Below are 25,536 nucleotides of genomic sequence, written 5' to 3'. Positions count from 1 at the left end.
GGACATCTAGGAGCTGCAATATCATGAACAATAGCAAGTCACTGCCGAGGGATGGGCAGCCAGACTCATGACACTGCATGAGGATGGATGGATGCATAGAGGATATTGCATAATTTCGGACGGATGGATGGATGTTGTAGAAGCAAAGGTAGACAGATGACACTGCAGATGTTGGACGGATGGACAGGGATTGCAAAAGGGAGAACAGACAAAGTCAAATATTGCCAAGGGAAAGATGGATAAACAGACATAGTGCAGAGAGAGAGACTGCAGGTGGGCAGGAAAATGGACAGCAAGTAAAGAGGGGAAAACAGACAAAGGTATGGCAGAGGATAGGATGGGTGGATAGATCATGCAGAAGGAAACTTTGATGAATAGATCTAGATAATGCATAAAATAATGCATAAGGAGACTGGATGGATAGTAAGAGATACTTCAGAAAGAAGGGTGGTGAATGGATATAGATGATGTAGGAGGGAGGCTGGGCTGGTGGATAAGACATCGAGATGGCCCCTGCTAGAAGAAGATATCCCATTGAACACAAACTCTGGCATGCTGCATTTTTATTTGGGCATATTCCACACACAGCCACGCTCTGTACACCAGAGCTCCCACAGCTTTACACACAGGCTAAGAGGAATCCCAGACCCCACGAGGTTCCCTGGCCATCTCAGATACGCCATGAGGAGCCCACACGGCTCTGCTCCTCAGTAGCAGGTGACGTCGGTATCGGACAAGATCACAGAGACATTGACAGCGCTGGGTTTACCGGAGGCTTTGTCCACGCTCCGCTGGACGAAGGTCATGGGCAGACCCTCGTGCCCCACCATGCAGGCGTACGTGTCCCCCCATCCCCATTCAGATGCCAAGACATTGAGCTTGCTGTAGATGAAGTAGCGCTCCTCCTTCCCGGCCTCCCGGACGGGACCGATGTTGGTGTAGGCCTCCTGGGGCACGGGCCGGTCCTGCTGGGTCCATGTCACCAAGATGTCTCTGGGCCGGAAGCCGGAGGCCAGGCAGGTGATGGTGGCCAATTCCCGGAGCGCCAGCTCCTCAGCGTGAGGAGGGAAGATGTAGACAGAAGGGTTATGGGAGAGACCACTGCAACAAGGAAACACCAAAGGGTTAATGGTGAGGGATGAGAACCAGGAGTCCTGGCTGCCATCCCCCACACAACCCCCCTGCTACAACCCACTGGACCCCACCCCTCACTCTGCTCCCAGAGCTGGAAAAAGAAACCAGGAGTCCTGACTCTCCGTCCCCTTCTGTCTCATAAATTTGCACATTTCATCCCACCCACAAATGTGTAATGCCTAGTCTCACTGACCTGACGCCAGATCAGAGCTAGCACCCCCTAGAGACAAAAGGACCTGTGTCCCATTCCCCACACCCTGAGCCAGCCAGATTGGAGCTAGCACCCCCTACGGGGGAAAGGAGGGTTCTTACCATGAATCTTGTGGATGGTCTTGACAATGGCTGATGGGATGTCTTGGTGCTTCACTGTGCAGGTGAACTCCTCCTCTGCCTGCCACTCCTCCATGCACACCCGCAGGATGCTGGTTGCACTGTAGGTGCCATTTTCCTGCAGCACCGGCTCCCTGGAGACCACGGCCAATGGGCCCCCGCTACCCCCGGTTCCAGGAGACCTCCAGGCTTCCGGGGGTCTCCATGCTGCTCACCAAACAACTGATGGTGGCGTTCTGCCCTATGTAGAGATCCTCCAGGGAAGGGGGAAGGAGAAAGACCTCCAGAGGATGTTGATTACAGTTTCCGCCACCTGGTTGGGGGCAGGAGGCAGCGTTGAGGCCTGAGATGAGTGAATACTCAAGAGGCACCAGCTGATAACTAAGTGCCTCTGTCTCAGGGGTGCAAAGCCCAGGGGCTGTTTTGGGAAGGGGCCAAGGGTCATTGGGGTGGGAAATAGGGCACTGGGTTTCCTGATGGAAGGGGAAGGACCCTCATCTCATGTGGTGTCGGGAACAACGGCTGAGGTTTTCCAACACACCCAGGGATTGGGATTCCTGGGTCCCATTATTATTATTTGGGTCTCTGGGTCCCATGAGCAGATCTGAAGGTCTCTGGCTCCGATGGGAGAAAGCCCCATTGTGGAAAACATGGCAGGGGACAGACCTGCCATGTTTGCTCAACTCAGGGTCCTTCCAGCCTGAAATTCATGAGCTCAATGAAGATGACAGAGATGGCAACTGGGACACAGAGAGGAGAAATGACCTGCCCATGGTAATTCCTGACTCCTTTCCCCCACGCTGTAATCACTAGACACTACTCCCCTCCCAGAGCTGGGGATAGAACCCAGGAGTCCTGGCTCTCGGCCCCCTGCTGGAAGTACTAGATCCCACATCCAGAGCTCAGGATACAACTTGCATCCCCAAAACCCCTCCCCACTACACAGGCAGAAGGTGCTGTTTATATTTTACCCCAGTGATATTCTGGCTGCTGGTCTCCCAAGGTCCCTCAGGACTTGAGACCACAACTCTCACTGCAAGCCGATGTGGGAGTTGAGAGCGTGAATCCCTTTGGAAACCCCAGCATTGAAGCCTGAACTGGTGCTAGCTGCCTCACTAGCCCCTGGAGGTAATGGGGGCCTTGACCGTATTGGGATGAACAACCCTCTCATCACCCTTTGGAAGCTTCAACTCACAATTCCCTGGCTTCACCTTGACCTTCAAGGTTTCATTCAGCGTCATGTGCCACACCAGGCAGAAATACTGGGGCCCCGCTTCTCCTTCCCCCTTGGGCATGGGGACTCTCAAGATGCTCTGAGTGGAGTAGGCCTGGCCAGATCTGACGATGGGGCCACTGCTGTACTGGGAGGCAGGAACTATGGAGCCGTTGTGCTCCCAGCGGAAACTGATGTCTGCTGGGAAGAATCCAGTGACGTCGCAGAGGAACGTGTGGGAATCTCTCTTCCCTGGAGTTTCCTCTGGGTCCGGGCAGGAGACAGTGGCTGAGACAGTAGACTCATGGGCAGGGTAGGCTGGAAGGGACAGAGATGTGATATGAAGCTAATTTCTCTCCCGGAGATGGAATATGTCTCCACTGAGTCCCTCAGTCGAACATGTGAGGGGTGACCAACCTTGGCCATATTTATTATGGTATTTGCTGTTTTTCCTTAAATCCACAGCTCATGCGATGGCCAGGGAATCTCAGCTTTCATTTAATCAAAAAAGGAAGGGTCTGTCCCCACTGACTGCAAAGAAAAGTTTGAAAACATGATCCCCACCCACTCCCTTTAGCTTCCCAGCTCACCAACCAGAAAGCAAATAAAAGCAACCCAACATTTATTAAAATCTCTAGATTTCTTTCCACCCATTTCACAACTTTGTGGTTTGAAAAATTGAAAAGGGCTCAAAGAAGAGCCTCAATGAACTGAAGAAGTGACTTGATTAGTGTATGAATACCTTCCCAGAGAGAAAATGTCGGGTACTAAAAAGTTCTTTAATCTAGCAGAAAAGGCAGAACAGGAACCAATGGCCAGAAATTGAAACCAGTCACATTCAAATTCGTTGTAAGGCAACAATACTGGAAGAAAACCATCAGAACAAACTATCAAGGGAAGTGGTGAATTCTCCATCCCTTGAGGGGTTCCAATCAAAACGGGATGTGTCTCTAGATGAAGCTTTAGTCAAAGACATGTTACTGGACTTGATAAAGGGGTAAATAGGTGAAATACTCTGGCCAGGGAAACATGAGGTCGGACTAGATGACCTAATGATCCTTCTGGCCTCAGACTCAATGAATCTAACTTTTATGGACCATCTTAACCCTACTTTATATCTTCTGTCCCTCATCACCTCTTGTGAAGGCTCTGGCTGAATCGTCACTTTGAAAGACCCAGGAAATATCCACCAGATCCTCCTCTATTTCCTCACCACCCTAATGGATTCTAGTGAATTGCAAGGGCTTCATTTTCCATGGCCAAAGCTGGTCTGAAAACATTCACCATTACTATTATTGTGGTGGGGTCTACTGGCCCAAACCGAGACTGCAACCCCCTCCCGCTAGGTGATGTACGGACGGGAAAGAGAGCTCCGTTCCAGAAACAGACACTGGCTGAAAGAAACCAAGGAGCCTTATCCCCACTTTGCAGGCCCAGGCACAGAGCAAGAGTAAAGTGATTTTGGCTGAGTTTGCAAAGGGAGTCAGGACTTAAACACAGACATACTCACTCGTGTCCATGAGTGGCATATCCTGGGTGACTTCTCCAAAACAAGGAAGTTTCACTTTGCAAGTGAAGTTGGTCCTGCTCTTCCATTGCTCCAAGGTTATTTTGTGGGTGCTGGTGATGCTCTGAGTCCCATTGGCTTGTTCCTGGGCTCCTGTCTCCACCTCAGAGCTGGCTTTCCCATCCACTTCCCAAGCCACCTGAACATCTACCAAGATATAGCCCAGCACCAAGCACGTCACACAGGCTGTCTCCCCAATCAGGTCATCGTAGGACGGCTCGGTGACATAGACAGATGGAGCCACTGAGTTACTGAGACAGGCTGAGGAAATACAAAGGACTCATCTCAATAGGGAAAGAAGAGCAGAAGACTCCATGAATTCCCTGGGCCATGAAGGATACTACAGTGATGGGCGTTACAGAAGATTAGAGAGATACTGTCATTCCCCTAATTTTGTGATCCCTCAATTTCATGGGATGTTAGAAGGAAGGAAGAGAGAAACTATTGGAAAAAAAGCCTCTTTCTAGCTATCTAACAATCCCTTTCTGCCTCTCCATCTACACTTTCCTGTGCAACATCTATGGCTCCATCTATTTATTAATAATTATTCACATATATACATCCCCTTTCTCACTCCATCCATCCATCAGACCTATCTTTCTATCCAACCATCATATCCATCTTTCCTTCCAGTCATTCATCCTTCTAGCCACAGTATCTATCTCTCTATCCATCCAGCCACCATATCTATCACTGCATCCACCCATCCCTCTCCCCACCCACTCCCAGTATCCATCTCACTATTGTATTTCTATGTCACCCATCACCCTGGGATCTGGGCACAGTCCCACCTACCCTTAGGCGAGGCGGGTTTCTGAGTAACCCTTCATCCCACCCCACCGTGCATGGCCATAGCCCCTCACCCAAGCACTTGCTGGTGTTGTGCATGAAGTGCTCCGTTCCCCTCGCTGGGAGGGTAACTTTACAGGTGTAGACGTCCTCCTTCTCCCAGCTCTCCTTGGTGACGTTCACTCAGCTCTGGCCCATATAGAAGCCTTCTGTGCCCTTCCAAATGGAGAAGTCCGTGGTGGGAAGGTTCCCCTTCTCACCATTCACCAGCCATTCCACTTTGGCTGCACCGGGGCTGAATCTCAGGAGGAGGCAAACCACCTCCAGCTGCTTCTCCAAAGAGTTGCGCTCACAGGAGGGGCCTAGGAGGCGAACCTCAGGATGAATGAGAGCCTCACATACTGGGAGCAAAGACAGAAAATGGATACCAGGTCAGAGGCATGAATCAATTGCATTTGTACAGCTCTGAGGACAATGTGCTCAAGTCCTGAATGACAACTGAGAGAGGAAAGTTTTACCTTTCCCTCCTTCCTTCCCTCTGCACCATTTCATCGATCTATCACTCTGTCTAAGTCATTGCTCCAGCCGTCCCTCCATGTATCCATCCATACTTCTGTATCTCCATCAGTCCACCCACCTAGCCCACTCTCCATACCATCCATCCCTCTCTCTTTCACTCCCTACATCTTTCCCTCTTCACTGTCCATCCATACATCCATCCCTTTTCTTCTCTATCCTCCCTCCCATGGACGCTGTCATTCTATTGCCCCACTCCCTCTGACACTTTATTGCACACTTCTGCCTCAGTCTTTTCTTCATTCTCTGGCATCCCAATGTAGCTCACCATTCGTGATCTCCACATCTATCTTTTTATGGGAGGGAGTGTGCTCCACACTGCACTGGTAGGTGTTGTTCACCAGGTCCCAGGCAGGGACGGTGAGCTGGCTGACGAGGGTGAAGGCCCTGCCACTGCTCTGTGCCGCGGCTGGGAAGGTCTTGATCCCATTGGTCACCGTGCCAGAATTCCACTTGATGTCCACGGGCTCCGGGAAATAGCCAGTCACGAGGCAGGCTACAGTCACCTCACAAGTGGAGCTCCCAGCAATGTCGTCACAACAGGGGAACAAAGGGAACACAGAGGGGGGTTGTGGGAGCTCTGTCAGAGAGAAAGGCAAGTCAGGACGGCAAGAACTGAGAATCCTAAACCCAAAGAATGGTGGGACTCCAACCTCATAGGGGGCTCTACAGAGCCAGGAGCCCTGGCTGTGAGCCTGCTCACCTCTCTATTCCACCAGACCCCACTCCTTCCCAGAGTCCTAGAGAGAACCCAGGAGTCCTGGCTCCCAACCCCCATACACACACAAACCCACTAGATCACTCACTCCTTGAAGAGCTTGTGATGCATACAGAGAGATGCACTGCAAGGAAACATTTGAATACCTATTATCTCACTATCCTTCCCTTCCAGGATCAGTCTATCCCCAGACCTACGAGAGGAATGGGGTCTTGTGGCTTAGAATGGGGGGGCTGGGAGCCAGAACTCCTGGGTTCTATCCCCAGCTCCAGGACAGCAGTAAAGTCTGTTTTTTCACACACACGCCCCCCATGGCAGGTTCTCTAAAAGACACCCCCCACACACACACACCAGAGACTTCAATCTTTTCTGCGCTCTGCATGCTTCATGACTGAATCTCTGGTGAAAACCAACAAACAACCAATATGGGCCAAAAAGGGGAAGTTGAGACAAGTGAAAGCTGTTTTTTCACGCCAGCACTCGCCCCATTCAATCCAATTTTCACACCTTCTCACCAGCTTCAACACTAAAAGCTCCTGAGTGGGCGTCACTGATAGATAACAACCTATAATTATCTTTGATGACCATTGTGGGGGAAGAAGAGGGGATGTCCGACAGGCAAAGAAACCTCAGATGAACAATCCAAATGACACAGACCACAGTGGGACACATGGACAGAACCCTCCAGTCTCCAGGGCCGGGCTGCAACCCACCATGGCTGATAATTTGGTGAGTAAATTAGAGGAAAGCGGCTGCTATTGGGGTGAGGACAGGGGGTGTTTTAATCAGAATGAGCACCATTAGGGAAGAAAACTTTGTAGAGAGGGGAGCAGGACTCCTGGGTTCTCTCCCCAACTCTGGGAGGGCAGTGGGGTCTGGTGGTTAGAATGGGAGTGGTGCTGGAAGCCAGGACTCCTGGGTTCTATCCCCAGCTCTGGGAGGGGAGCTGGGACAAGTGGGTAGAGCAGTGGGGGCTGGAAGCCAGGACTCCTGGGTTCTCTCCTCAGTTCTGGGAGGGGAGCAGATTAGAGTGGGGGGCTGGGAGCCAGGACTCCTGGGTTCTCTCCTCAGCTCTGGGAGGGCTGTGGGGTCTAGTGACTTAGAGCAGGGGGACTGGGAGCCAGGAGTGTTGTGCTCTGTTCTCACCTATGAAGGGCAGTGGGGTACATCCCCCTGTGTGGACCCAAAACCAGGGCAGGGTGCAGAACATGGCTCCCCTGCAGAGCCTGGATATGCTGGGGAGGTCGGGATGGGTAACATAGGCAGCGCTGTGCCCCCCGCCCCCCACAGAGACAGGGGAACAGAGGTGCTTATCTCACACTCTAGCTATAAGCTGGGATAACAGCTTTGAAAGAGGTCCAGAGCTGGGCTAGCAGGGGCTGCACATCAGGAGTGAGGGGCACCGGCAGGGCTGTGGGGGAGCCCAGGGCTGTGCTGGCAGGGGCTGTGGGTCGGGAGTGAGGGGCACAGGCAAGGCCAGGGGCGGCAGGGCTGGGATAGCAGGGGCTACAGGTCAGGAATGAGGGGCACTGGCAGAGCTGTGGGGAACCCAGGGCTGGAGTAGCATGGGCTGTGGGTAAAAAGTGAGGGGTACCAGCAGAGCTGGGGGCAGCCCAGGGCTGGGATAACAGGGGGCTGCAGGTCAGGAGTGAGGGGAACCAGCAGAGCTGTAGAGGGAGCCCAGAGCTGGGCTAGCCGGGGCTGCAGGTCAGGAGTGAGGGGCACCGGAAGAATTGGGGGGAGGCCAGGGCTGGTCTAGCAGATGCTGCGGGTTGGGAGTTAGGGGCACCAGCAGAGCTGGGGGGAGCCAGGGCTGCGATAGCAGGCGGCTGTGGGATGGGAGTGAGGGGCACAGACAGGGCTGGGGGGAGCCCAGGGCTGGGCTAGCAGGGGCTGCAGGTCAGGAGTGAGAGGCACTGGCAGAGTTGTGGGGGGCAGGGCTGGGCTAGCAGGAGGCTGGGGGTCAGGACTCAGGGACATAAGCACACATGGGGTGCTCCGGGTTGGGGGGCTGAAACTAGAGGTTTGGGGGAACAGCTGAATTGTTTCTAAGGGGCTTTTGTTGTCTCCTCTCTTTAGCCCAGTCGCAAAGATCTGCAACCAAAAACTTTCTAAACTGAGGCATAAATTTCCCTTTAGCATGTCCCTTGTCAGAGGTAAAACCCTCAACTCACCGAGCGTGGGAACATGTCTCTCTGAGCCGTCCCAGCCTCCCTCCACCAGCTCTGTGCTCATGCTCCATGCTGAGAGCCGAGCGTGGGGAGTTCCAGCACAGCTAGATGTCAGCTTGGCTGCCTGGGGCTGGACGTAACTGGCAGCCCCTCTTCGGGCAACTGCTCAGAGTTCAGGTTCCTAATTTGGCCTCTGAGTTGAGCTGGCTCCGTTTTTGCGGCGCACTCAGCTGGAGACGCGTTGGGCTTCCTTTCCAAGGGGGACGAGCTCTGAGGTCTCCGGCTAAAGCCCACTGGAGACACAGACCCTGGTAACTGCTCCCCAAGGCGCCTCAAGTTTGGGCTTCTAGAAAGTGAGGCTGCTGGAATTCTTGGGAGATTTCTCCTGTAGAGTTTAGGAAAGTGTCCAGCAAAATCTTCATCCAAATTGGTTAGAATATGAGTTTCTTGAGTGGGAATCTGGCTAGAAAGGTCATGAGCGAGGGGGCATGAAAACCAGTCGACTACTGAGTTTGGGGGAGGGAAGGTTTTTTACTCTAACCCCAGAACTCTGACCCTAAACCAAACCTTAAACCCAACTACTTAGACACCCAACTCTGTCCTAACTCCCTAACCAGGACCCTAACCCCAGTGGACCGATGCACCAACTCCTTAACCCCAACACCTTAATCCTCGCCCTTTCCCTATAGTCCTATCCTCATCCTGAACCCCAGCTCTCTAGCCCCTACTCCCTAACTCTGACCCTCAACTCTGACCCTCTCGTCAAACCCAACCCCTAACCCTAACGTCCCAACCTTATCCCCCCAACCCTGACTTTAGATCGCTTAGGCTGCAATGGTCCTGGGATCAGTAGAGTCCTCATTCTTATTTCTCTGTAAAGCTCCCGGTGCAATGGGTCCCTGATCCTAGATTGGGTTTTCTAGACCACTGTGATACAAGTACTAACGACCAATTATACCCCTAACCATAACCCCAGCTCTAACCCTAACCTCCCCACCTTGACCCTCTAAGCACCAGAGCTTTGATGTCTCCAGTCTAGTATCAAGCATCCTAAAACAAGAACTATCAGAACTTGCAAATTAGTCCCTCAGGTTAGGAACCAAGAGTTTCACTAACTCCCTCTGAGAAATGGCATCAGACCCGGTAGGAATCTGGTGGTTGAATGACTACAAAATTGGCTAGAAATCCAATCATAACACATCAAATATTGAACTTGAGAGTGGAAAGGTATTTGACCCAAACCATTAAACCATCACCCTTAATTCTACCCCAGCAACCTCTAGCCCTTAACCCCAGCACATAACCCTAACACTAACCCTTAATCCTCCTCCCCTATGTATAATGATAACCCTAACTCTAACCCAAAAGGCCCATATGTCCTGGGTTGACTTGAACAGCCCCAGTCTTTCCTGCAATGTCCTGGGAACTCATTGGGGATATCTAACAATGTGCGTTTGAGCCATAGAAATGCTTACGAGCCAGTAGGGGCCAAAGATGTTACCGCCTAGGAACCTAATGAGAATATAACATTTACCCAAGCTAAAATCACTAGTACAACAGGGTCTGTGCAGCACAAGTTAAATTGGGGGCCCTGCTCCTGGTCACTCTGTGACTCAACCAGGAAGATGGGGGGTTCCAATCTCAGGCACACACTTAAACAAAGACATTAACAAGACCTTGCAACAGTCTCACCACAAGCAGTCTGCTGTGCTGAATGGAGCAGAGTGGGGCTCCGTTAGGGGATGCTCTCCCCCGGCATTGAGTGCTGGGCCCAGTGCCACGCTAGGGCCCCCGTGCTGCATGGAGCGGGGTAGGGGCTGAGTCTCATGGCCTCGCTCTCTCTCCCTTTGCAGTCAGCCCCACGGCCCCATCTGTCTTCCCCCTGACCTCCTGCACCCGCAACGACACCCCCCAGGTCACCTTCGGCTGCCTGGCCAAAGGATACTTCCCCGAGCCAGTCACCGTGACGTGGAGCCCAAACGTCAACTCCTCTGGGGTGAAGACCTATCCCTCCCTGCTGCAGCCTTCCAGCGGCCTCTACACGCTCAGCAGCCAGGTCACCGTCCCGTCCAGCAGCTGGAAGTCTAACACCTATAGCTGCAAAGTACAACACCAGCCCACCAGCTCCAGCATCTCCAAGGAAATCGCAAGTAGGGACAGCGCGACGCAGCCCGGGGGGGGAAGGGCAGGGGTTGGGGCTCTCTCAGGTCCCTGATCTGGTGACTGTGGCAGGGAGAGAGGATGGGAGCCTGCCAGTGCTGTGAGCTGAGCGAGTCACCACTGTGGGAGGAGAGATGGAGAGAGAGACACCACAGAGAGATGGGAGTGAATGGGCACAGCTAGATAGTGTTGGGTATGGAAAGAGAGAGACCACGCACCAAAGGGTGGAGGGACGAGAAGAAAGACGATGCAAAGAGAAGCGATGGGTGCTGCAATGCAGGGAAAGGGGCAGAGGGCTCAGTAGGCAGCCCAGTGCTGCAGGGAGTGGGGGGCTCAGTAAAGGGTGCCATGCTGTGGACAACAGGGTGCTGGGGCTCAGTAGGGGGCACTGTGCTGCAGGGAGTGAGGGGGGCCCAGGAGGGGTCTGTACAACAACTAACCCCTGCCACCCTTCTCCCAGAGCCCATCCCCACTGAACCCGAGGTGCACGTCCTCCACTCCTCCTGCACCAGCAAGCCAGGTGCCATCCAGCTGGTGTGCTTCATCTCCGGCTTCTACCCCAAGAATTTGACGGTGGAATGGCTGGTGGACGGCAAGCCCGGGCAACTTTCTGGTGACACTGATTCTGCCAAGAAGGACACCGACGGCCACACCTTCACGACCCGCAGCAATGCCAGTGTCTCCCAGGACAAGTGGCTGGAGGGCAAGACGTACACCTGCCAGGTGTACCACCCGGGAACCGGGAGCAAAAAGGAGGACCACGCCCACAAGTGCAGAGGTGACACTGAGCGGGGCCAGGCTGCCTAGGAAGGGGAGGGGACACCGGGCTGGGCTCGAGGTGGGAGAGGAGTGGTGGGGGGAGACTGGGATGGGCTTTTTAGGGGACAGGGCGTGAGAGGAGACCGGGATGGGCTTGGGCAGGGGAGACCCAGCGTAGTGGCTGACCCAGGCTCTCCCATCCCCAGAAGAAACTACATCTGCCAGCGACATCCAAGTCTTCCTGGTGCCCCCATCCCCCACCGCCCTGTACGTGACCCAGAGACCCATGCTCACCTGCCTGGTGGTCAACCTGCCGAGCGACTCCGGCCTCCGGGTGGTCTGGTCCCGGGAGAAGCCAGAGTCCATTAGCCCTGATGAACCGGACATCGATGCGCACTTCAACGGCACCTTCACCGCCTCCAGCTCCAAGTCCATCTTCACCCTTGACTGGGAGGATGGAGAGACCTTCACCTGCAGAGTGGAGCACTCAGACCTACCCTCGCCCCTCATCAAATCCATCTCCAAGAAGCCAGGTAAGAGGAGCTCAGGGTCCCTAAGGGGAAAGACTCCCCTATCCTCACCCCCAGCAGGGGGGATGCTCCTTAAGAGGAAGCCCCAACCCCCAACAACCTGAGATCCTGGCCCCTGAGTCCCTTTCCATCCCCAAATCCACACCCTCAAATTGTGCTCCAGAGATACCAGCTCCCAGTCCCCAGCCCCTCCATCCTGAAGGAGAGAGGGGATGTTCCTACCATCCTACACACACACACACACACACACACACCATCCTTATCCCCATGTGCCCCAGATGAGTAATGTGCTTGGCTCATCTGTGTCCTCCATCCCCATCCACCGAAGGCAAGCACTCCACCCCGGGTGTCTACCTCCTGCGCCCCCACAACGAGGAGCTAAGGAGCAAAGGAGACTCCGTCAGCCTCACCTGCCTGGTGCGGGGCTTCTTCCCCGAGGACATCTCGGTGCAGTGGATGAAGAACCATGAAGGTAAAAATGAGACTGACAACATCACCACTCCGCCCATGAAGGAAAAAGATGGCGACTCGAACTTCTTCCTCTACAGCAAGCTGAAAGTCAGCAAGGACAGCTGGAACAGCGGGGACACCTACACCTGCACGGTCATCCACGAAGCCCTGCAGATGAAGTTCACCCAACGCAGCGTCAGCAAAGTCTCTGGTAAATGAAGACATCTCCTCCCAGCCCCACTGGTAGCATTGTCCAGTACAGCTTCCTGTAAATAATCTCTGTGCCATCAGTGATGACAAGTGAATAAATGGAATGAGTCTGAGCTCACCCCCAGGTCTCTTTGTTGTGGTGTCACTGGGTGAAATCTGCAGGTCGCCCAAGGTGGACAAGGTCCCAAGTTGCAGGCTGGGAGAAACCCAGATGCTATAAGGCTGGGGGTGCTAATACCCAGATCCTGTATGGGTGCATACATATACACCATGGATGGATACATAGATACATGGGTAGATTCCATGAAAGGAAAGATGAGTAGATGCCATGGAAGGAAGGATAGCTAGATATGTGGGTCCATGCCATGTAAGGAAGGATGAATGCATGCATGAGTACAGACACAGCATGGAAACAGTGATGGAGAGGGGGGGTAGATGCACAGTTACACATATACGCACGTACATACTGCGGAGGAGCAGACACATTCAAGCCAATCTCAGTTGGAAGGCCAGGTGTTCAAAGAGATGATTAGATGGATACATACTTCAGGGGGCAGGAGATATCACCAAGAGATATCCCAAGGAGGAGGAGAGAAATAGAAAGATCATTATTTGGATTAAATTAACTCCTATACCCCCAACTGAGACCAGAACCCTGTTGGGATGGGCACAGCACATACAGTGGGAAACAGTCCTTCTCACAACCTAAATACAGAAAGAGGAGGAGGAGAAACAGAGGCACCAAGAGTGGAAGGGACCTGCCCAAAATCACCGAGCATGTCAATGACAGAGCTAGAAACAGAATCCAGGTGTCCTGAATGTCCCACCCAGTGTGCCTGCAACTAGACTGCACTGCACTCAGGGAATGATGGTTGGATGGCTCAAAGAGGGTGGATGCCAATGGATAAACAGGTGCCGAGGGATAGAAAAAATGTATGGGGATCCGCAGATGGGTGGACGGATGGAGAGAGGGGTGCGTATGGGGGTATAGATGGATGGATGGTGAATGTTGGATGGGTACACTTTCTGAAGGATTGATGGATGGATAAATAGATGGACTGTCATAGATGGACAGGAGGAGATGGGGATGAATGGATGTATAAATGAATGTCAATGGATTGGTACATATGGCACTGGACTGGTACCGATGGGGATGGGCAGGTGGATGGATGAATGGGTTGTTACCCATAGTGAGTGAGTGATAGATGGAGATGAAAGGATGGGTAAATATGATAATGGCTGACTACATATATTTGGGAAAGGATGGATGGCAATGAATGGATTAGTGTCAATGGGTACCAATGGTGATGGAGGGATAGGGGTGGATGAATACTGAAAGGGATAGACAGATAAGTGGATGGGGTTGCATGGATGGATGGTGAGGGATGAGGATGGATGGACAGACAGACAGGACATTGGATGGCTGGATGGTTAGGAACAAGAATGGATGGATGGGTACAGATCCGTGTGGGTGGATGGAAGATACAGATGAGGGTGGATGGATGGTTAGGGATGAGCAAGGATGGATGGATGGTACAGATCAGGAGGGATGGGTAGATGATGGTTATGGATGAAGAAGGATGGATGGATGGCTAAGCAATCCCTAGGATCCCACTGAGGCAAGGTCCTCTAGGCTAGAACCTGTGCATGCCCAGAGGGGCATTGTGTCAGGGTCAGCATTTACCCCACATCCCATCCCACCCCAGAGAGGAGCAGGGAGAGTTTCCAGACAGAATCAGTGGAGGAAGGGCAATTCAAATTCCCTGACCCCTAAACACACCTCCCCTGCTGGCTAGGAGGCTAAGGGGTCTCCCTCCACCCCCGACCCTCTGTGGCAGCTGGGGAGGGGGTGATAGAACAACATACAGCAAACACCCCGCACCAGGGATCAGCTCCTGGCACCCAGTGCTCGCAAAGCAGCAGCAGTAGTAGGGCTGTTATCTGAAGCAGACACTCAGCAGGGCTCAGCTAAAGTCTCACTAGCTCTGGTGACATAGGGGGCCCAGGCAGTGGGGTGGGACAGAGGATGCAGACTCCTCTATGGCCCCACACATGAGCCCTGTCTCCTACCTAGCCCCAACAGGGCACCCACACACATACACGCACATGTGTGTGTGTGTGTGTGTGTGTGTGTGTCAGCCCCAGGGCTGGATGGGCGAGCGCAGGGCTCGAACACACCAGTGCCAAGCACAGAGCTCCACGCATGGTGCTAAAGGGTGCGTAGCCAGCAGCAGCAGTGTTAGGGCTGTTATCCTGGGGGCCGTGCAGTTGCTAGCAGGGAGGGGCACACAAAGTAGGAGACTGCAGTGGTTGCTGAGAGAGAGAGAGAGAGAGAGCTCAATCTGGTACAGATGGACACACATGTAACATGGCATGACCCAGAGACCCTCCCGCCTGGGCGGTGATGTTTGTACACACACAGAGACGCACAACACAGAGAGACACAAACATGCACCCAGAAGCAGCCACACAGCCTGGTCTCCCTCCACTCTCAGCCAGCTCTAAGATGCAGCCGTCTCTGGGACAGGTGTTACAGGAATCCCTCACCCCGTGCTGAGTTGCTTCCCCTCTGGGGTGGAACATGGGGGCTGTTTGTACACGGACCCCTCACCGAGCACTGAGACATGTCTGACTCTTGGGTGGGGTATGCGGGGGTCAGTTTATATGGGGATATCTCACCCATCTCTAAGAAGCAGCTACCAACTCCAACCAAATCCTTGGATCCCCCTTACGTAGGGAATGAGACCTGCGTCATCCAGAAGCCATGCACACCTGCAGGGACCATGGCAGTGGGCTCAGTATGGAGGGTTCTCCCCCCACAGTCAGAGCTGACCTCAATGCCCCCACTGCTGTGCTAGGGGGCGCCATCCTGCAGGGGGCACCATCTTTCCTCTGAGAGATCCTGAGCCTCCCCATCATTAAATTACTCATGGCTCTGTTCCTCAAAGCGACACTGTTCCGCAGCCCCCATGTCAGCTACGGCTTGGCATTTGGACAAGGGGTCCCTATCTAAACAGCCCCTGTGTCCCACACCAAAGGGGGCCACATCTCTGTGCCGGCCGAGAGAGCCCCCTATGAACAGCCACCAGATGCCACCATCCCAGTGCCACCCAAGGGAGCCCTAAATAAACAGCCCCAGAGGCGGCTGTGTTCCATCTGAAGCAACTCCTGAGTGTTAGGTACATTGGGATCAGCGTCATAGAGGAACATACATGAAATCCATCCATCCTGGTCTTTAGGGGGCACCCCCATTGCTGCTGCATCCCACCACCTCACACACACTCTAAGGGATCCTGAGCCACCTCACTTGTGGGAATGGAGGGATGGAGAACGTGTGCAAATGGAGAGAGTGAGTGAAGATGTGTGGAATGGATGGTTGGATGAATGGACAGTTGTGTATAGGGATGGATGGGTGGAGGCGTGTGTGGTTATGGATGGATGGGTGGAGGGGTGTGTGGCGATGGATGGATGGTTGCATCTAAAGATGGATGGATGGTTGTTTCTAGAGATGGATGGGTGGAGGGTTGTGTGGTCATGGATGGATGGTTGCATCTAGAGATGGATGGATGGTTGTATCTAGAGATGGATAGGTGGGGGGGGTGGGGATGGCTGGATGGTTGTATCTGGAGATGGATGGGTGGAGGGGTGGGTGGGGATGGATGGATGGATGGTTGTTTCTAGAGATGGATGGGTGGAGGGGTGTGTGGTCATGGATGGATGGTTGCATCTAGAGATGGATGGATGGTTGTATCTAGAGATGGATAGGTGGGGGGGGTGGGGATGGCTGGATGGTTGTATCTGGAGATGGATGGGTGGAGGGGTGGGTGGGGATGGATGGATGGATGGTTGTTTCTAGAGATGGATGGGTGGAGGGGTGTGTGGTCATGGATGGATGGTTGCATCTAAAGATGGATAGATGGTTGTATCTGGAGATGGATGGGTGGAGGGGTGTGTGGTCATGGATGGATGGTTGCATCTAGAGATGGACGGATAGTTGTATCTAGAGATGGATAGGTAGGGGGTGGGTGGGGATGGATGGATGGTTGTATCTAGAGATGGATGGGGGAGGGGTGTGTGGTCATGGATGGATGGTTCTTTCTAAAGATGGATGGGTGGAGGGATGTGTGGTCATGGATGGGTCAGGTGAGGGCTGTGTGGGAGTGTATGGAGGGATGGATGGATGGTTGTATCTCGACACAGATAGGTGGGCAGGACATCGCTAGGGATGGATGGATGGATGGCGGGGTCGGTCTAGAGATGGATGAGTGGAGGGGTGTGTGGTTTAGGATGGCTGGATATGTCTAGAGAGGGAATGGTGGAGGGATGGAAGGATGAGAAGGGGATAGGTGGGTTGGTGTTGGATGCACAGTCCGAGCTCTCTCTGTCACAGTGGCTGAGTCGGGGTTGATGTCTCTTTCTCTCCCCCCAACAGAGATGATCATGTCGGGTGAGTTTTGCAGCGATGACGGAGATGAAGAGCTTGATGGCCTCTGGTCCAGCCTCTCAGTCTTTATAACCCTCTTCCTCTTGAGCGTCTGCTACAGCGCCACCGTGACCCTGTTCAAGGTGAGAGAGAACGAACGTAGGAACGAAGGAATGAACGAGTTTAGCTCAGTAGAGGGCAGCATGGAAGGGAAAGAAAGAACAGAAGAAGGAAAGAGAAAGAAGAATAGGTGAATAAGACAGAGACTGAGTGAATGAGACACAGACATAAAAGCAGGAAGGGATGACACAGACAGACAGACCGAGCAGCTCCCCCAGCCCTGACCCCTCTCACCCCTGCTCTCTCTCCCCCCTGCAGGTGAAGTGGCTGTTCTCCACCGTGCTGCAGCTGAGGCGTGCGAGGGGCCCCGAAGACAAGAACGTTGTCCAGCGCGTGGTGTAGGGGCCGCTGCCCCCGTCCGCCCGGAGACAAGGGGCCGGGACTCCCGGCTCTATTGGTGACACCACCCTGAGTCCCACAGCTGCCCCCCACCACTGCTGTGCCTCTGGGAGACCCCCTGGGGGAAGCGAGGAGCTCACCCCACATGGCCTAATCCGCCCTCAGCCACTGGGGATGCTGTCCTGCTGGGAGCTGGGCTGAGACCGGACAACTCGTACCATGCAGGGAACCAGTGCCCCTAGCGAGGAAACAACCCGAGTCCCACTTCCCACCCTCCTGAGACCAACAGCCCCCTGCTCTGGGACTGGATCAGAGCCAGCGCCCCCTAGAGCGGAAAGGCCCCATATCCCCTTCCCCACCCCCTGCGCCAGCCAGCCCCCCGACCTGGGACAGGACCATAGCCAGAGTTGTGTCTGTCGTGCTGTATGTTGCATATTTAGCTCTTCGTTGGGATTTGTGTGTGTGGTGTGTGTGTGTGTGTGACTTTTGTTGTGTGCACTGAGTGACAATAAATAAATAAATAAATATACAAATCAGGCTCCATCTCATTCATAACCTCCATCCCCGACTTTCAGGGACCCCTGACAGCCGCCAGAGGGTCATGTCGTGTCTGTAGGGGGCGCCTCTGGGCATGGAGAATAAAATGTCGGATGCCCGCTGCACTGGCCGCAATAGGAGATGGGGGCCTAGCTACGAACCCAGAGAGCTGGGACTGAGGGGCACTAAGGGGAGATCTCTGGGGCAGAGAATACCACTGATCAGCCAAGAAAGAAAGAAAGAAAGAAAGAGATATGTGCGTCTCTGAGAATGGACGGATGGGTACATAGACACTGGGGGACTGGGACATACAGTGGGTACCGTTCTCCTTGGTTAAATCCCCCCACACCACCCTGAAATGCAGCTACCAATTCTTAACTCCTTTTATTTTGGATCAAAAACACAATTCCCGTTTAAGTTGCAAGTTAAACGATGGAGCAAATGAGACTCTTCTCCCTCGCCACAGTCCACGTTGACCAGGCCTCAGGACACTACAGACCTGCACACACAGACACACAAGGAAATCCAGTCCCTGCCGTGGGATGGGGGTGGAGGACTGAGGGCACGGGGCTGAGCTCAAGCTCCAGCGTGGGCTGCCCCACGGGGACGTCCGGGGAAGGACTCTGCCCTCCCTGCTCTGGGTTCTGCGGAGCTCAGACCCTTCAGCGGCCGTTGTCGCGCACTCCGCGCTGCCGTGGAACATGGTCCCTCCCGGTGTCCGGAGAGGGGGCCGGAGCCCGGCAGGGCTGAAGATGGAGGGAGGGAATGAAGAGGACGAAGCAGTGCTGTCCCCTCCTAGGAGCCCGGAGCCGGGCACTCACCGCACCTGTGGGACACAGAGAGCAGAGGGGTTCAGCCGGTGTCGCTCACGGGCAGCATCCTCGGCTGGGAGAGCAAGGCCAGAAGGGACCCTTGGCACCATCTAGCCTCGCCCAGCCACGCCTGCGTCCTGCCAGGATGTCTGGCTTGAGCTGGAGCTCATCTTCCAGACAGAGACACCAGCCTTGTCAAACCGCCTCAGGGAACGGCCACTGCCCAGCGGGTGCCGCACACCAAGTCCCTGGGGAGCCGCAGCTGCCTCCGCCGATTCTCCCTGCTTCTCGTACCAGCCCCATTGCACCGCGGCCCGGCACAGAACCGGCTTCACGGGCACCTCTGGCCCTTTGTGCTTCTGGGCCCGACGACTGATCCTTAGCGATCACGGCTGAGTGCTTATTGATTGACGCTCATGGAGCCTTGCTCTTGGAACACTTCCTCTTGCTTCAAAAAAATTAGGGATCATTCAGTTTTGGTCATTGATCATTAATGCCTGATTCTTGACAAGTGATTCTTATCAATTGATAATTATTAGCAGCTTATTGATGCTTGATCCTCGATTCTTTAACATTAATTACTGATCTGGGAGTGTTGATTATTGATAATTCATTGCAGATTAATGGCTATTCAGCATTAAGTACAGATCACTAGGTACTGACCAGGGACAGCCAATCCGTGATTATTGATTTCTCAGTGATAAATGATTGGAATTGATAATAGACTGTTGATTCTCATGTATTGATCACTGCCGCATTAACCTGGATGGCAGCTCGTTAATTAGTGATGACGGGTGGTGGATTATTAATAAGTAACCGTTCCTGATTCTCTCTCATTGATCGTTGGTCACTGTCAGGAATCAGGGCTGGCAGCAGAGCCAGTCCCAGGCAACCTGACGTGCGCACCTGGCCTGGAGCCGGCTGCCTGATTGGCTCCGCCCTGATTGCTTGGCAGAGTCAGCAGCCCGGTTCACGAGCCCAGCAGAAGTTAAGCAGCTGCCCAAAGAATTTCCCCAGGGCTGCGATAGCAGCTGTGACTGCTTGTTCCAGCCCGGCTCCTGCCTTCTTCCCATCTGGGTCCAGCCCGGCTCCTGCCTTCTTCCCGTCTGGGTCCAGCCTGGCTCCTGCCTTCTTCCTGTCTGGGTCCAGCCCGGCTCCTCCCCTCTTTCCGTCTGGGTCCAGCCCGGCTCCTGCCTTCTTCCCGTCTGGGTCCAGCCAGGCACCTAACCCTGGGCTCCAACTCCTGACTGTGGCTCTAGCCCTTGGCTCTGGCCTCTGACAATCACTGACTATGGGTGGTGATGGTGATGGCGGCTGGCTGCATGCTGATGGCGTGGGATCGATTCCTGAGCACGGGTTGTTGCTCTGAGCAGTGACGCGGGACCATGAAGGTCGCTGTTGCTCTTACCTTAAGCAGCGTGACGCCGGCGCTGTACAACAGGCTGAGCAGGAAGAGAGCAATGAAGGCAACAGGTGTCCAGAGACCGTCAGATTCCTCCTCTCCTCCTTCAACACAGACGCCTTGGTCCTCCACGAGGCACTGAGGAGCTGGGATGAGACACACGTGCCGGTTAGAGAGGCCTCTTCGTTAACCCAGGGAGCTGAGCGGGCACAGCGGGGAACTCCGATCTGTGCTCTTGGCAGGAGATCCCTGTCCAGGGCCAGAGACAGAGGGTCCCTGCCAGGGGAGACCGGGCAGGCTGCAGGTGGAGACCCCCCGTCACAGGCTGCAATTCTCACAGCAGCCTCAGGGATTTCAGCCCCAACTTCCATTAAATTTCACGCCCTTTGGCTCCTTTACACACCCCAGCCACCCCGAGCATGTGATTCCCCTCCCCAGGCCAGCAACAGAGCTGGGCTGAGACCTGCCAATGCATAGCTCAATGGGGCCATGCACCCCCATCCAACAGCGGCATCTTCCCAGCCAATGCCAGTTCATTCCAATGCTGCCCTTCCAGATGTTGTGCCGGTGGCAGGGTGTGCATACCCGCACCAGCCAGGAAAGGGTTAATCACACCCTAGGGGTGGAGGAAGTCCTTCACCTCACACCATGCTAAGCAAGCTCCAAATGCTGTGCTGGTAGGAAGAAGAGCAGCCAGCTCACTCTGCACTGACCGCCAAGGAGGAAGGACACTTGGTCGAGGCTCCAACCCAGGAGCCATTACAGCCCTTGCCTGTGGAAGGTGGACATCTCGAGACACAGACCAGGGACCTGTTGCCTTCAGCTGACCAGCTGCAGTCGCAGTCCCAGGGAATTACCTGCTCCGAGGAGCTCGCAGACCCCAACGTGATATGGACTGCAGCTTCAGGAAGCCCGGTAGGAAGTGACCCAGGGAGGTGGAGGGAGTGGTATCTCCCACCCGTCTAAGGTCAGCAAATTGCAATGAGGGGAGGAAAGCAATAACAGACAATGCGGAAATGGCAGAGGTGCTTAATGACGTCTGTGTTTCCGTTTTCACCAACAAGGTTGGTGGCGATTGGAAGTCTAACGTAGTGAATGCCAGTGAAAATGAGGTAGGATCAGAGGCTAAAATAGGGAAAGAACAAGTTAAAAATTACTTAGTCATGTTAGATGTCTTCAAGTCACCAGGGCTGGATGAAACACATCCTAGAATACTCGAGGAACTACTGAGGAGATATCGGAGCCATTAGCGATTATCTTTCAAAAGTCATGGAAGTTGGAGGAGATTGCAGAAGACTGGAAAAGGGCAAATCTAGTGCCCATCTATAAAAATGGAAATAAGGACAACCTGGGGAATTACAGACCAATCAGCTTAACTTCTGTACCCGGAAAGATAATGGAGCAAATAATTAAGCAATCAATTTGCAAACATGTAGAAGAAAATAAGGTGATAAGTAACAGCGTGGATTTGTCAAGAACAAATCGTGTCAAACCAACCAGATAGCTTTTTTTGACAGGGGAACAAGCCTTGTGGATAGGGCGGAAGCGATAGACATGGTATATCTTGACTTTAGGAAGGCTTTTGATACAGTCTTGTGTGACCTTCTCATAAACAAACTAGGTAAATGCAGACTAGATGGAACTACTATGAGGTGGGTGTATAACTGGTTGGAAAACCGTTCCCAGAGAGTAGTTATCAGTGGTTCACAGTCATGTTGGAAGGGAATAATGAGTGGGGTCCCGCAGGGATCAGTTCTGGGACCAGTTCTGTTCAATATCTTCATCAATGATTTAGATAATGGCATAGAGAACACACTTATAAAGTTTGTGGACGATACCAAGCTGGGAGGGGTTGCAAGTGCTTTGGAGGTTAGGATTAAAATTCAAAATGATCTGGAGAAAGTGGAGAAATGGTCTGAAGTAAAAAGGATGAAATTCAATGAGGACAAATGCAAAGTACTCCACTTGGGAAGGAACAATCTTCCGCTCTACTCCGTGCTGATTAGGCCTCAACTGGAGTATTGTGTCCGGTTCTGGGTGCCACATTTCAGGAAAGATGTGGACAAATTGGAGACAGTCAGAGAAGAGCAACAAAAATGATTAGAAGTCTAGAAAACATGAGCTTTGAGGGAGGATTAAAAATTGGGATTGTTGAGGCTGGAAAAGAGAAGGTTGAGAGGGGACATGATAACAGCTTTCAAGAACATAAAAGGTTCTTACAAGGAGGAGGGAGAAAAATTGCTCTCCTTAACCTCATAGGGTAGGACAATTAGCAATAGGCTTAAATTGCAGCAAGAGAGGTGTAGGTTGGACACTAGAAAAAACTTCCTGTCAGGGTGGGTAAGCACTGGCATAAATTGACTAGGGCGGTTGTGGAATCTCCATCATTGGAGATTTTTAAGAGCAGGTGAGACAAACACCTGTCATGGGTGGTCTAGATAATACTTAGTCCTGCCATGAGTGCAGGGGACTGGCCTAGATGAGCGCTCAGGTGAGCCCGTGTCCCACTGCCCTTGCCTCATCCCCTCCGGTGACAGCCCCTGGGTGTGGCCATTACCACACTGCCCTGCATTTGAGGTCCTCTCTATTCACTCTGGCCGCTAGGCCACACTCCCCTACACTCAAGGGCTGCTAGATTGACTCTAGCCCCAAGAAAACAAAATCCTGCACTTCAGGGCTGATATATTGACCATGGGCACTAGGCCACACTGCTCTGTGCTCATGGGTGCCCTTTAACAGACTTATCCTCCATGAATTTATCTAATTCTTTTTTGAACCCACTTATATTGTGGGCCATCAGAACATCCCCTGACAACTACTTCCACACGTTGACTCTGTTGTGTGAAGAAGTTCTTCCTTGTGTTTGTTTTAAACCAGCTGCCATTTAATTTCATTGGGTGACCCCAGGTTCTTGTATTATGTGAAGGGGAAAATAACACTTCCTGATTTACTTTCTCCACACCCGCCATGATTTTATAGACCTCTGTCATATCCCCCTTAGTCATTTCTTTTCTAAGATGAAAAGTCCCAGCCTGTCTAATCTCTCCTCAGACGGAAGCTGTTCCATCCCCATGATCAACGTTGTCCCCTTTCTCTGTACCTTCTCCATTTCTAATACATCTTTCTTGAGATGGGGCGACCACATTTGCATGCAGTATTCAAGCTGTGGGCATACCATGGATTTATACAGTGGCATTATGAGATTTACTGCCTTAATATCTGTCCCTTTCCTAATGGTTCCTACCATTGTTACCTTTTCTGACTGTCACTCTGTGTTGACTCCAGAACTGAATGCTGTATTCCCGTATCGGTCTCCCTAACCCCGTACACAGAGGTGAAATCACTTCCCCTGCACACCACCCCCATGTTTATACATCCAGGGACAGAGCTGGGAGGAATGAAGGCTCCTAACTCAGTCTCACCCTCCTGCCTATCTCCCTGAAGACATAACACCAAATTCCTGGGCGCTCTGTCTCTAACCTTATGTGGTCAAGTGAGGATGCATCTCCTAAGGGTTCCTATGACAGTGTGGCTAGGGCTGCATTGCTGGACAGGTGCAATAGTTAAGAAACAAGTCCTGGAGATGGGGGATCAGGGCTCTATTCCCACCTCTCCCACTGACCTGCAGTGTGACCAGAGACAAGCCACCTATCCTGGGGACTTTAAAGGACTCTTAAGAAATTAGGTGCCAGTGAAATAAACTCACAATTGAATGGGAGTTGGGTGTCTCATTCCCTTTTAGCTTCCCAATTTTAATCCTTTTGTGCCAAAATATCAGCTCCTTGGTTCCAGGACGTTCGCTGTGTGTGTGTTCATACAGGACCCATCCAATGGGGCCCTGATATCAGTCAGGAGATATAGGAGCTGCAATATCATGAATAATAATGGATGGATAGCAACTCACTGCACAGGGATGGGCAGGTGGAAACATGACAAGGCATGAGGATGGATGGATGCAGAGAGGAGATTGCATAATTTTGCATGCATGGATGGACGGATATTGTGCAATCAACGAGACAGGTACTGCAGAGGGTAGGATGGATGGATAGATCCTGTGGAAGGATGAATTGACGTAGACAATCCATAAGGAAAGGAGGATGGCTAAAGAGAAAGAAAGAAAGAAAGAAAGAAAGAAAGAAAGAAAGGTGGGGGGATACATCTAGATATTGCGGGAGGACGCATGGGTGGGTGGATGAGACACAGAGACAGTCTCCTCCAGAAGACGCACCCTTCATCACAAACTCTAGCATGCTGCATTTTTATTTGGGCATATTCCACACACAGCCACGCTCTGTACACCATAGCTCCCAAAGCTTTACACACAGGCTAAGAGGAATCCCAGACCCCACGAGGTTCCCTGGCCATCTCAGATACGCCGTGAGGAGCCCACGCGGCTCTGCTCCTCAGTAGCAGGTGACGTCGGTATCGGACAAGATCACAGAGACATTGACGGTAGTGGGTTTAACGGAGGCTTTGTCCACGCTCCGCTGGACGAAGGTCATGGGCAGACCCTCATGCCCCACCACGCAGGCGTACGTGTCCCCCCGCTCCCATTCAGATGCCAAGACATTGAGCTTGCTGTAGATGAAGTAGCACTCCTCCTTCCCGGCCTCCCGGACGGGGCCGATGTTGGTGTAGGCTTCCTGGGGCACGGGCCGGCCCTGCTGGGTCCGTATCACCAAGATGGCTCTAGGCCGGAAGCCGGAGGCCAGGCAGGTGATGGTGGCCGATTCCCGGAGAGCCAGCTCCTCAGCGTGAGGAGGGGAGATGTAGACAGAAGGGGCCCGGAGGGAAACCACTCCCATGAGAAAGAGCTAAGGGTTAATGCGAAGGATTGGGACCCAGGTGTCCTGGCTACCACCCCCCACCCTCATCACCCTACTATATCCCACAAGACCCCCCACTCCCCACCCAGACCCATGGATACAATCCAGCAGTTCGGGCCACACTAACCCACCAGATCCAAATACCTTCCCTGAAAAGGGGCTAGAACTCAGGACTCATGGCTTCCAGTCTCCCTATTCTAACCCACGACATCCCACTCCCCTCCCAGAGACAGAAAAAGAACCCAGGAGTCCTGACTCTGTCCCCCTCTGTCTCATAAATTTGCCCGTTTCATCCCAACCACAAATTTGCGACTCCCAGTCCCAAAGACCTCAAGCCGGATCAGAACTAGCGCCCCCTAGAGACAGAAGGTCCCGTGTCCCATTCCCCACATCCTGAGCCAGCCACACCCCCCAGCCTGCAGCCAGATTGGAGCTGGCGCCCCCTACAGGGGAAAGGCTGAGTTCTTACT

General features: G+C 53.1%; 1 protein-coding gene, 1 pseudogene and 3 gene segments (V, D, J or C); 4 read left to right on the top strand and 1 right to left on the bottom strand.

Annotated features, from left to right (window-relative positions):
• Positions 1-25,536, top strand: part of LOC102932895 — a 489,191-nt gene that overhangs the window by 217,317 nt on the left and 246,338 nt on the right.
• The window catches only part of LOC102940154 (immunoglobulin epsilon heavy chain-like), a 1,331,510-nt gene that overhangs the window by 1,093,811 nt on the left and 212,163 nt on the right, over positions 1-25,536 (top strand). The gene's annotated exons all lie outside the window — the stretch shown is intronic.
• Positions 1-25,536, top strand: part of LOC119563587 — a 797,667-nt gene that overhangs the window by 580,000 nt on the left and 192,131 nt on the right.
• The window catches only part of LOC119567833, a 275,078-nt gene that overhangs the window by 223,173 nt on the left and 26,369 nt on the right, over positions 1-25,536 (top strand). The window contains 4 exon segments of the C gene segment in view: positions 10,352-10,648; positions 11,119-11,436; positions 11,624-11,950; positions 12,276-12,608. Coding sequence covers positions 10,352-10,648; positions 11,119-11,436; positions 11,624-11,950; positions 12,276-12,608 — 1,275 coding nt within the window.
• LOC119567835 lies at positions 547-8,613 on the bottom strand (annotated as a pseudogene).

This window comes from Chelonia mydas, chromosome 13, assembly GCF_015237465.2.
Source record: "Chelonia mydas isolate rCheMyd1 chromosome 13, rCheMyd1.pri.v2, whole genome shotgun sequence".
In the NCBI taxonomy this organism is placed as follows: Eukaryota; Metazoa; Chordata; order Testudines; family Cheloniidae; genus Chelonia; species Chelonia mydas.
This window is presented reverse-complemented; position numbering and strand designations above follow the sequence as displayed.